The sequence below is a fragment of the Myxine glutinosa genome, chromosome 3 (genome assembly GCF_964187855.1).
Source record: "Myxine glutinosa chromosome 3, kmMyxGlut1.1, whole genome shotgun sequence".
Lineage (NCBI taxonomy): Eukaryota > Metazoa > Chordata > Myxini > Myxiniformes > Myxinidae > Myxine > Myxine glutinosa.
Window position 1 is genome coordinate 48,378,075 of NC_136263.1, and position 13,707 is coordinate 48,391,781.

At 45.1% G+C, this 13,707-nt stretch overlaps 1 protein-coding gene across 2 annotated transcripts in view; it reads right to left on the reverse strand.

The window, feature by feature from the left end:
• The window catches only part of LOC137423603 (T-box transcription factor TBX15), a 53,264-nt gene that overhangs the window by 18,125 nt on the left and 21,432 nt on the right, over positions 1–13,707 (reverse strand). For both annotated transcript variants that reach the window (XM_068110931.2, XM_068110930.2), the window contains exon 2: positions 9,097–9,208. In XM_068110931.2, the coding sequence (XP_067967032.1) occupies positions 9,097–9,208 (112 nt within the window). The remainder of the gene's footprint in view (positions 1–9,096; positions 9,209–13,707) is intronic.

Consider the following 13,707-nt stretch of genomic DNA (forward strand, 5'->3'; position numbering starts at 1 on the left):
GGACCGGGAGGAGGCAAGGAGGGCCTGCGCTAAAGCTGTTTACTGGCGCTGAATATTATGTTTGGGAGAAAAAGACTTGACATTACTGGATCAAAATTAATTGGCTTCATGACAATCACTTTCCCTTAGCTCAGTGGTTCCCAAACCAATGGTCGCGACACAAATGAGCGTCGTCAGGGTGTTCCTAAGGGTCGTGGGACGGTCTCAAAAAAAAGAAATATTACAGTGTTATAAATATAAGGGGATTACTTCACTGGCACAATATGAAGAATTATTGAATTAGTAATTAAGGTAGTATAGTTGTGGGTAATATAGCATCTGTTATGTTTGGAGTTCACGTGTTATAATTCACAAGTAATTTATGTTTGGAATTCACATGTTATCGTTCATTTGTATGGGAAACGGAAGTGACGTTTGGTTTTGGAGAGTGGGAGGAGCTAAGGAAATACGGGGTTTTTGGATACCTAATGGGCATGTGCTGTGTTGAGATTTCGAATTAAACCGTTGACGTTACCATCAAGTACGTTTCGGGTAATTGCTGGGTACAACAGCATCCATATACGCTTCATATAACAAGTGAATCCACTTGGATTCCGCCCAGGTTGGCACATGGAAATTATGATGTAGCATAATTATCATCTCGGGTCAAGATTTGAAATTATGCCATGGTTTTTGTAAAATTGCTACTAGTATTCACATTATGTACTTTTCTTTTGATTTAAACATCCATAAATACAAAACAAATAGTATTGTAATCTTAAAAATTTATTAAATGTACAAAATTCCTATCCTATAACATATATATCCTATAACCTATCCTATATATATCCTATATCATATAACATATATCCTATATATCCTATAACATAACATATAACAAATATATCCTATATTATGTACTAGCGAGCGGCCGCGTACCAGCCAAAGGGGTAGCCCATGGTTAGCCTAAATATAGATTTGATGACGTCATGTTTACACATCTGAGCGACAGAAACTGTCTACACATCTGAGCGACAGAAACGTCTACACTGTTGGAGCTTCACTTTTGGAGAGACAGAAATTCTGGGTCATTTGGGTCCTCTGGGTCATTTGGGTCCTCTGGGTCATTTGGGTCCTCTGGGTCATTTGGGTCCTCTGGGTCATTTGGGTCCTCTGGGTCATTTGGGTCCTCTGGGTCATTTGAGTCCTCTGGGTCATTTGGGTCCTCTGGGTCATTTGGGTCCTCTGGGTCATTTGGGTCATTTGGGTCCTCTGGGTCATTTGGGTCCTCTGGGTCATTTGGGTCCTCTGGGTCATTTGGGTCCTCTGGGTCATTTGGGTCATTTGGGTCCTCTGGGTCATTTGGGTCCTCTGGGTCATTTGGGTCCTCTGGGTCATTTGGGTCCTCTGGGTCATTTGGGTCCTCTGGGTCATTTGGGTCATTTGGGTCATTTGGGTCCTCTGGGTCATTTGGGTCCTCTGGGTCATTTGGGTCCTCTGGGTCATTTGGGTCCTCTGGGTCATTTGGGTCCTATATTCCTATCCTATAACATATATATCCTATAACCTATCCTATATATATCCTATATCATATAACATATATCCTATATATCCTATAACATAACATATAACAAATATATCCTATATTATGTACTAGCGAGCGGCCGCGTACCAGCCAAAGGGGTAGCCCATGGTTAGCCTAAATATAGATTTGATGACGTCATGTTTACACATCTGAGCGACAGAAACTGTCTACACATCTGAGCGACAGAAACGTCTACACTGTTGGAGCTTCACTTTTGGAGAGACAGAAATTCTGGGTCATTTGGGTCCTCTGGGTCATTTGGGTCTTTTGGGTCCTCTGGGTCATTTGGGTCCTCTGGGTCATTTGGGTCCTCTGGGTCATTTGGGTCCTCTGGGTCATTTGGGTCATCTGGGTCATTTGGGTCCTCTGGGTCATTTGGGTCATTTGGGTCATTTGGGTCCTCTGGGTCATTTGGGTCCTCTGGGTCATTTGGGTCCTCTGGGTCATTTGGGTCCTCTGGGTCATTTGGGTCCTCTGGGTCATTTGGGTCCTCTGGGTCATTTGGGTCATTTGGGTCCTCTGGGTCATTTGGGTCCTCTGGGTCATTTGGGTCCTCTGGGTCATTTGGGTCCTCTGGGTCATTTGGGTCCTCTGGGTCATTTGGGTCATTTGGGTCCTCTGGGTCATTTGGGTCCTCTGGGTCCTCTGGGTCATTTGGGTCATTTGGGTCATTTGGGTCCTCTGGGTCATTTGGGTCCTCTGGGTCATTTGGGTCCTCTGGGTCATTTGGGTCATTTGGGTCCTCTGGGTCATTTGGGTCCTCTGGGTCATTTGGGTCCTCTGGGTCATTTGGGTCCTCTGGGTCATTTGGGTCCTCTGGGTCATTTGGGTCCTCTGGGTCATTTGGGTCCTCTGGGTCATTTGGGTCCTCTGGGTCATTTGGGTCCTCTGGGTCATTTGGGTCCTCTGGGTCATTTGGGTCCTCTGGGTCATTTGGGTCCTCTGGGTCATTTGGGTCCTCTGGGTCATTTGGGTCATTTGGGTCCTCTGGGTCATTTGGGTCCTCTGGGTCATTTGGGTCATTTGGGTCCTCTGGGTCATTTGGGTCCTCTGGGTCATTTGGGTCCTCTGGGTCATTTGGGTCCTCTGGGTCATTTGGGTCCTCTGGGTCATTTGGGTCATTTGGGTCATTTGGGTCCTCTGGGTCATTTGGGTCCTCTGGGTCATTTGGGTCCTCTGGGTCATTTGGGTCATTTGGGTCCTCTGGGTCATTTGGGTCCTCTGGGTCATTTGGGTCCTCTGGGTCATTTGGGTCATTTGGGTCCTCTGGGTCATTTGGGTCCTCTGGGTCATTTGGGTCCTCTGGGTCATTTGGGTCCTCTGGGTCATTTGGGTCATCTGGGTCATCTGGGTCATTTGGGTCCTCTGGGTCATTTGGGTCCTCTGGGTCATTTGGGTCCTCTGGGTCATTTGGGTCATTTGGGTCCTCTGGGTCATTTGGGTCCTCTGGGTCCTCTGGGTCATTTGGGTCATTTGGGTCCTCTGGGTCATTTGGGTCCTCTGGGTCATTTGGGTCCTCTGGGTCATTTGGGTCCTCTGGGTCATTTGGGTCCTCTGGGTCATTTGGGTCCTCTGGGTCATTTGGGTCCTCTGGGTCATTTGGGTCCTCTGGGTCATTTGGGTCCTCTGGGTCATTTGGGTCCTCTGGGTCATTTGGGTCCTCTGGGTCATTTGGGTCATTTGGGTCCTCTGGGTCATTTGGGTCCTCTGGGTCATTTGGGTCCTCTGGGTCATTTGGGTCCTCTGGGTCATTTGGGTCATTTGGGTCATTTGGGTCCTCTGGGTCATTTGGGTCCTCTGGGTCATTTGGGTCCTCTGGGTCCTCTGGGTCATTTGGGTCCTCTGGGTCATTTGGGTCATTTGGGTCCTCTGGGTCATTTGGGTCCTCTGGGTCATTTGGGTCCTCTGGGTCATTTGGGTCCTCTGGGTCATTTGGGTCATTTGGGTCCTCTGGGTCATTTGGGTCCTCTGGGTCATTTGGGTCCTCTGGGTCATTTGGGTCATTTGGGTCCTCTGGGTCATTTGGGTCCTCTGGGTCATTTGGGTCCTCTGGGTCCTCTGGGTCATTTGGGTCCTCTGGGTCATTTGGGTCCTCTGGGTCATTTGGGTCCTCTGGGTCATTTGGGTCCTCTGGGTCATTTGGGTCCTCTGGGTCATTTGGGTCCTCTGGGTCATTTGGGTCCTCTGGGTCATTTGGGTCCTCTGGGTCATTTGGGTCCTCTGGGTCATTTGGGTCCTCTGGGTCATTTGGGTCCTCTGGGTCATTTGGGTCATTTGGGTCCTCTGGGTCATTTGGGTCCTCTGGGTCATTTGGGTCCTCTGGGTCATTTGGGTCTTCTGGGTCATTTGGGTCCTCTGGGTCATTTGGGTCATTTGGGTCCTCTGGGTCATTTGGGTCCTCTGGGTCATTTGGGTCCTCTGGGTCATTTGGGTCCTCTGGGTCATTTGGGTCCTCTGGGTCATTTGGGTCCTCTGGGTCATTTGGGTCCTCTGGGTCATTTGGGTCCTCTGGGTCATTTGGGTCATTTGGGTCATTTGGGTCCTCTGGGTCATTTGGGTCCTCTGGGTCATTTGGGTCCTCTGGGTCATTTGGGTCCTCTGGGTCATTTGGGTCCTATATTCCTATCCTATAACATATATATCCTATAACCTATCCTATATATATCCTATATCATATAACATATATCCTATATATCCTATAACATAACATATAACAAATATATCCTATATTATGTACTAGCGAGCGGCCGCGTACCAGCCAAAGGGGTAGCCCATGGTTAGCCTAAATATAGATTTGATGACGTCATGTTTACACATCTGAGCGACAGAAACTGTTTACACATCTGAGCGACAGAAACGTCTACACTGTTGGAGCTTCACTTTTGGAGAGACAGAAATTCCCAGGCAAACGCTATAACGCACCAGGTTTACAACCTGTGCGTTAATAATGTTCGAGTCCGTTCACGTCCAATACTCGTGCATCAAGCAGACCAGCGAGGAGCCTGTTTTTAAGTAGGACTCTTATCTGAATGTGATATTTATAGATGGCGCTGTAGTTTTATCGTTTTGAGCTTAAATATCGAATGCACTGTTTTTATTCGTTAAACGTTTTGATTTAAATTTAAAATGTTTTTTTTTTTTTTCGTATACAGAGTCGAGGCTCGTGAAAGAGCTAACATTTATCAAACAAACAAATCAAACAAACAAACAAACAAAGTATATAAAAAGGGGAGCAGTCGACAAGATGGGGAGAGAAGTAGAGGAAGCACACAAACACAACATTTGAGAGCAGGGACATCGGGAGATGTTTTTGGAGGGAGAGGGCCTGGGGGGAGGCAGGATGGGTATAAAACGCAAGGACACCAAGGACTTCCAGGAAAGAAGACAAAAGTCACCTCAAAAAAGTGGATTTGGGGTGAAATTAGCGGGGGTAGAAAAGATCAAGGTTTTGGATTGGGGAAGATCAGAGATGGTGGTGAACAGCCGTTTTAAAGACCTGGAGGGAGGAGTGGGATTGAAGAGAATGAGGGAGTTTGTTCCAGAGGCGGGAGAAAAGAGGAATGAAGGAGTGAAGGTGAGCAGAGAGTCTTGATTTTGGCAGTTTAACCATAAGAAGGTTGCAGGCAGATCTTGTGCGACCTGCAGGAATATTTGGGGGACAGAGCCCAGAGAGAGCTGGGGGAGCAAGGTCGGAGAGGAGTCGGTAGAAGACGGAAAGACCACCAACCTACCTGCGGTGATTAAGCGAAAGGCCCTCGGAGATAGCTTAATCGCGGGAGATTCCAATGATTCTGAATGCTTTGGTTTCAACAGCGTGAAGACGAGCTAGGTGTGAGGCAGGAGCACCAGCCCAGAGGGGAGAGCAGTACTCCATTGAGCTGCGGATGAAAGCCTTGTATGTGGTGAGGAGCTCAAGTGAGCCAAGGAAGGACTTCGCGCGACGGATGATGCCCAGTCGGCGACTGGCTTTGGAGGACAGCTTGGAAATGTGGTTTTCCCAGGAAAGATCATGGCAGATAGTGAGACCCAAAAGCTTGAGTGACAGAACTTCTTGGAGAGGATTATTCAGAAAGTAGATGGGAGGGTTTGATTTTTATACATTCATAACTGTTCTGGATGAGTTTTATCATTGCAGTTTATTTAATTATATTCTGTTGCCAAAATTTCTTTTTTATTCTGAATCATTCAAGAATGTTCTAGAAAACCAATTTTTCACATCTATCTATAATTCCAGTAATCTCTGTGTGTGTGTGTGTGTCTGTGTGTGTGTGTGTGTGTGTGTGTGTGTGTGTGTGTGTGTGTTTGTCTGTGACCGCTGTTTCTCGACAACCACGGGTCCGATATACTTGAAACTTGCCAGGTATATTGCTGGGGACCTGAGGATGTGCCTTTTCAAGGTTTCATATTAATCGGAGAAGTAGTTACCGAGCTATGGCGATTTAGCCGTTCGCCGTTCGCTTTGGCTTTGCGAATGGACCAAACCATTCATGTAAATAGAGGGGGGGGGGGGGGTTCTGTGGTCGTTCGCTTTGGCTTTGCGAATGGACCAAACCATTTCATGTAAATAGAGGGGGGGGGGGGTTCTGTGGTCGTTACTGCCACGCGGTTTGGAATGTTTTTCCGAACGGGCACCCACGTACGGGCACGTCCTAGTATAAGAAATTTCATTTTCGCATGTGTCGACAGTTCACAATCTGACAGTCGTGCTTTCACTTGTTTACTGGAGGCTGAGATCTAGTTACTACAAACAAAGTAAGTATCACCTACATCTTATCTGTCTTTATTTACGTGTGTATCAAAATATCGCTTGCAGAAGTCAAAAGTATTTTCGAAGATCATCTGAAGAACCTTCAGGAAGAAATGGACAGGTATTTTCCGGAAAACGTCGACCTCAGGAAGCATACATAGTTGGATAAGAAATGTGTTCAATGTGGACGTCGGAGGAGATATTCCAGGATTTCAAGAAGAACTTATAGAACTCCAGGAAAATCAAGTGCAGAAGCAACGCTTTGAAAAGATCCTGTCTTCAAAATTTTGCACCCAACTTGCGGATAAGCCCATTCTGACTCGGGAGGCTGAAAAGGCTCTTCTCCCTTTTCCAACAATATATCTCTGTGAACAAGGATTTTCAGGTCTTGTTGCAATCAAGACTAAAGCAGGGAACCAAATGGATTCTAAGCATAACTTGCGTTGTGCTCTGTTCATCAACATAAAACCAAACTTAGAGGAGCTTACCCACAAAATGAAGCAGTATCATAGTAACCACTGAGAAAATCTTCGTGTAATAAAGTCTCATTTTCATGTAAATTTGTTTTTCATTTTGTCCAATTAAAAACTCTTTGAAAACCATTATGTGTTGGTAATTAATTCAATAAAACTATATGAATACGGTAAACACAACGTATCAAAATTATAGGTCATTAACACTGCATGTACAACCTTTAGGGTCACCAGGCGAGGACAAGATTGTATTCAGGGTCGCCACCAAAAAAGTTTAGGAACCACTGCGTCGCTGAATAGCATGAAAATGATCAGTGACGTCAATGGCATTCCTCCATCAGGTTGAACAGTTCATGTTTTGCATCCCATTGATAGACCGTATCTGGATTCGGACATGAACCAAAATCTAATCGACTTGTAATTCATCCTCCAAGTTTTGTCATAACTTGTCCACAACTTTTTGAGATATCCTGCAATATATCACTTTGGCCATATCTCTCAATGGTGAAGAATCACTTAAAAAGCTAGAAGGGTACTCAGTAGAGACCATACCTCCCTCCACCAGGTGAACAGTTTACGTTTTTTATCCCATAGTTATAGTAGACCAGAAAATCACAATGCAGAATCACATTTAATCAAAATCATCCGTCCACAGCTTTTTGAGATATCCTGCTTTGTATGGTTTTTGGCCCTATCTTCCAAATGGCGAAGAATCACTTTAAAATTCTACTAGCCGGATCCGAATCCGGATCCTCACCAAAATTGAATAGGTTCTTCCTTGTCACACACACAACATCTACAATAAGTTTCGTCCAAATCCGTCCATAACTTTTTGAGATATTCTGCTATATGTTGGTTTTAGCCCCATCATTCAACGATGAAGAATCACTTTAAAATTAAATAATTCGCATATCCGAATCCATATTCAGATCTTCACCAAAATCGAATCGATTCTACCTTGTCACACACCCAACCTGTCCACCAAGTTTCGTCCAAATCTGTCCACAACTTTTTGAGATATCCTGCTATGTATCGTTTTGGCCCTATCTCCCAATGGTGAAGAATCACTTAAAAATTCCAATAGCCGGATCCGAATCCGGATCTTCAATCATTTTGTCCTTGTCACATACACTACATCTCTGCTAAATTTCGTCCGAATCCGTCCATAACTTTTTGAGATATCCCACAATGTATCGTTTTTGGCCCTATCTCCCAATGGTGAAGAATCACTTCGGCAATTCTAATAGCCGTATGCGAATCCGGATCTTCAATCATTTTGTCCTCGTCACATACGCTACATCTCTGTCAAATTTCATCCGAATCCGTCCATAACTTTTTGAGATATTCTGCTATATGTTGGTTTTAGCCCCATCATTCACCGATGAATAATCACTTAAAAAATTAAATAATTCTCATATCCGAATCCATATTCAGGTCTTCACCAAAATCGAATCGATTCTACCTTCTCACACACCCAACCGGTCCACCAAGTTTCGTCCAAATCCGTCCACAACTTTTTGAGATATCCTGCTATGTATCGTTTTTGGCCCTATCCCCAATGGTGAAGAATCACTTAAAAATTCTAATAGCCGGATCCGAATCCGGATCTTCAATCATTTTGTCCTTGTTACATACACGACATCTCTGCTAAATTTCGTCCGAATCCGTCCATAACTTTTTGAGATATCCTGCTATGTATCGTTTTTGGCCCTATCTCCCAATGGTGAAGAATCACTTAAAAATTCTAATAGCCGGATCCGAATCCGGATCTTCAATCATTTTGTCCTTGTTACATACACTACATCTCTGCTAAATTTCGTCCAAATCCGTCCACAACTTTTTGAGATATCCTGCTATGTATCGTTTTTGGCCCTATCTCCCAATGGTGAAGAATCACTTAAAAATTCTAATAGCCGGATCCGAATCCGGATCTTCAATCATTTTGTCCTTGTTACATACACTACATCTCTGTCAAATTTCGTCCGAATCCGTCCACAACTTTTTGAGATATCTTGTTCACAAACGGACAAGCAGACAGACAGACAGACAGACAGGGGTGAAAACATAACCTCCATACACCTTTGGTGGCGGAGGTAATTAAAAATTCTCAGATCTGGATCCAGATCTTCACCAAAATTGAATCAATTCTTCCTTGTCACACACCCAACCTGTCCACCATGTTTCGTCCGAATCCATTCCTAACCTTTTGAGATATCCTATTCACACACAACCAAACAAGACAGACAAACAGACGGGTGAAAATATAACGCCCATCCACCTTCGGTGGTGAAGGTAACAAGGGTGAGTGTTACCTTCCAGCCTTGGTGATGATCATCTCTGTACCAATACCATGGAACCTCCGCCAGAGGTCAACTCCCTGAAGCTCCGCATGAGGTTGTAGCAACTCCTCGGCTTCCTCCACATCTATTGCGAAAAGATGGTTGGGCGAGGGAGGAGGGTGGTTGGGTGGTGAGGGGCATTGGTTTGATATGCCGCTCTCTTCAAGAGCACATGATTATTGCACTGACCATGTCTTGATAAATCCATAATCGACAGGCGGATACCATGATCGAATGCACTGAAAACCACAAGAAACTATTCTGCACAACGCACATAGAACCACAAAAGCCGCACCGAGAACCACAATCTACTGCACCTATAACCACAAAAACCGCACCGAGAACCACAACTAACTGCACCGAGAAGCACAACTAGCTGCACTGAGAACCACAAAAACCGCACCTAGAACCACAAAAACCGCACCGAGAACCACAACTAACTGCACCGAGAAGCACAACTAGCTGCACTGAGAACCACAAAAACCGCACCTATAACTACAAAAACCGCACCGAGAACCACAACTAACTGGACCGAGAAGCACAACTAGCTGCACTGAGAACCACAAAAACCGCACCTATAACTACAAAAACCGCACCAAGAACCACAACTAACTGCACCGAGAAGCACAACTAGCTGCACTGAGAACCACAAAAACCGCACCGAGAACCACAACTAACTGCACCGAGAAGCACAACTAGCTGCACTGAGAACCACAAAAACCGCACCTATAACTACAAAAACCGCGCCGAGAACCACAACTAACTGCACCGAGAAGCACAACTAGCTGCACTGAGAACCACAAAAACCGCACCTATAACTACAAAAACCGCACCGAGAACCACAACTAACTGCACCGAGAAGCACAACTAGCTGCACTGAGAACCACAAAAACCGCACCTAGAACCACAAAACCGCACCGAGAACCACAACTAACTGCACCGAGAAGCACAACTAGCTGCACTGAGAACCACAAAAACCGCACCTAGAACCACAAAAACCGCACCGAGAACCACAACTAACTGCACATATAACTACAAAAACCGCACCGAGAACCACAACCTACAGCATCTAGAACCACAAAAACCGCACCGAGAACCACAACTAACTGCACCGAGAAGCACAACTAGCTGCACTGAGAACCACAAAAACCGCACCGAGAACCACAACCTACTGCACCTATAACTACAAAAACCGCACCGAGAACCACAACTAACTGCACCGAGAAGCACAACTAGCTGCACCTATAACTACAAAAACCGCACCGAGAACCACAACCTACTGCACCTATAACTACAAAAACCGCACCGAGAACCACAACTAACTGCACCTATAACTACAAAAACCGCACCGAGAACCACAACCTACTGCACCTATAACTACAAAAACCGCACCGAGAACCACAACTAACTGCACCGAGAAGCACAACTAGCTGCACTGAGAACCACAAAAACCGCACCGAGAACCATAACCTACTGTACCTAGTACCACAAAAACCGCACCGAGAACCACAACTAACTGCACCGAGAAGCACAAATAACTGCACCGAGAAGCACAACTAACTGCACCGAGAAGCACAACTAGCTGCACTGAGAAGCACAACTAACTGCACCAAGAAGCACAACTAACTGCACCGACAAGCACAACTAGCTGCACTGAGAAGCACAACTAACTGCACCGAGAAGCACAACTAACTGCACCAAGAAGCACAACTAGCTGCACTGAGAAGCACAACTAACTGCACCAAGAAGCACAACCTACTGCACCGAAAAGCACAACTAACTGTACTGGACAATGCGTCAATAAGAACAACAAATGACATCACAAAATCCACTTTTCAGTTAATAGTGTAGCAGCATAGCAAACCTGTTGTGCATTTTGTGATACAAGCACCAAATTTGGCACAAATGTACATTAATATGTTGCGAACATTTTCAGATATTGGGCCACTTGAAATTCCGTAATTTTTTTTTTCAAATTTTTTCAAATTTCGTAATTTCAAATTTTTCGGGTGACACCGTCACAATTTCGGTCTTCGAGGCCGGCCGATATAGTGGGGCGGCTTAGCCCAAATATTCAAAAGAATTGTGCATTTTGTGATACAAGCACCAAATTTGGCACAAATGTACATTAATATGTTGCGAACATTGTGTGGTCAGCAATGAAGACGAGAGTCTGAATTACATGTATGCAAAAGACCTTGTGAACCAGTGAAGCAAATACACGGGTAAGCATGAATTAAATCTAGGGCATGATATAATTTCCATGATGTTTACCTCTACACTCAATGGTGGAAGGAGGTAATGTTTTGATCCCAGCTTGTCTGTATGTCTGTTTGTCTGTTAGTCCACAAAATTCCAGACAAAGCTTGTAGTAGTGGTAGTTGTAGTGGTAGTGGTGATAACAGAAATTGTTATATAGAACTGAACTTATATTATTATTATATGCAGAAAATAACTTCATTTCTATATGCCCTGCAGTGGACAGGTTAATTGGTTTATGCACTGAAGGGGTCACCCTGGTGTGCACTGCTGTGTTCTGCCTCACTGAGTTGTTCAGGTATGATGTACTCAGCACAAGCTTCCGGTCGGCCCGGAGGTGGGGGTGCGGGGCCTGTCACGGAACGTCAAAACAAACGGCCTGCCGGGGCCGCCCAAAAGTCGGGCGTGAGGGGCGCGTCCACTAATGGAACGCCTCTCGCTTCCCAGATCGAGGGCCACGTGGTCAGGAGAACCTCGTCCCTTCCGGTCACACTTTGCCTATCGGCCGGCCTCGAAGACCGAAATTGTGACGGTGTCACCCGAAAAATTTGAAATTACGAAATTTGAAAAAAATTGAAAAAAAAAATTACGGAATTTCAAGTGGCCCAATATCTGAAAATGTTCGCAACATATTAATGTACATTTGTGCCAAATTTGGTGCTTGTATCACAAAATGCACAATTCTTTTGAATATTTGGGCTAAGCCGCCCCACTATAAACTCAACAAACGACACATAGTTTTACGCTGATGACACTAAAATTCGGTGTTAGAGGAAGAAACAATAGTTGGTGGGATAAAGAATCATACAGGTTCCATCCCGTCCCGTCCCATCCACAAGCCACACTCTTTCCAGAGCTTTGGCGACTCCGAAGCAACGTCACTACTGGCAGGGAATACAACGGGTGGTTTGCCATTGCTCTTCTGAGCGGTAGTAAGTGTAGGAATTTGGAATCTGGTCAGGATGGCTTCTTATGTCCCTCCTCAAGATTACTTACTTACTTACTCATTGATGTAACGTTTTTCATGTGAAGCACCAGGGTGCTGGTTTACAGCGAGTATATGTTATCCCTGAGCTAACCTGCTAGCCACAATGATCATATATTATTTCATATAGGCCTACTGGTTCTTATATACATGTCCAGGTAAATTACAATCACACATTGTCTAATAACGTTGATACATCACCTTTCTTACACTTGTACTGTACCAGGATCTTGTACCAGGATCCACTAGTACATCGTGCCGTGTGGAGATGCTTGCTAAGGAAATGTACATTTGTAACGCAAGGTACACACACACCTGCAGGTGTCCATAACGTTCTTCGTCGCATGAAAATGTCATTCAATGAACGCAGTCAGTCATACGCAAGATGCGCAAATAAACGTATGGTCCGGATAAGGTGAGCAGTGGTGAAGTGGATAATGATGTAGCGGAAAGTGGTGAAGTGGATAATGATAAAACAGTCGGTGATAAATCTGTGGGTAGTGACGAATCTGTGGGTAGTGACAAATCTGTGGGTAGTGACAAATCTGTGGGTAGTGACAAATCTGTGTGTAGTGACAAATCTGTGGGTAGTGACAAATCTGTGGGTAGTGACAAATCTGTGGGTAGCGACGAAGCGGGTGGTGACGGTGGGTGGAGATAAAATCTGTAGGTTGTGACAAATCTGTGGGTAGTGACGAATCTGAGGGTAGTGACGAATCTGAGGGTAGTGACAAATCTGTGGGTAGTGACAAATCTGTGGGTAGCGACGAAGCGGGTGGTGACGGTGGGTGGAGATAAAATCTGTAGGTTGTGACAAATCTGTGGGTAGTGACGAATCTGAGGGTAGTGACGAATCTGAGGGTAGTGACAAATCTGTGGGTAGTGACAAATCTGTGGGTAGTGACAAATCTGTGGGTAGTGACAAATCTGTGGGTAGTGACAAATCTGTGGGTAGTGACAAATCTGTGGGTAGTGACGAAGCGGGTGGTGACGAAGTGGGTGGAGATAAATCTGTGGGTTGTGACAAATCTGTGGATAGTGACAAATCTGTGGGTAGTGACAAATCTGTGGGTAGTGACAAATCTGTGGGTAGTGACAAATCTGTGGGTAGTGACGAATCTGAGGGTAGTGAGGAATCTGTGGGTCGTGACAAATGTGGGTAGTGACAAATCTGTGGGTAGTGACAAATCTGTGGGTAGTGACAAATCTGTGGGTAGTGACAAATCTGTGGGTAGTGACGAAGCGGGTGGTGACGAAGTGGGTGGAGATAAATCTGTGGGTTGTGACAAATCTGTGGATAGTGACAAATCTGTGGGTAGTGACAAATCTGTGGGTAGTGA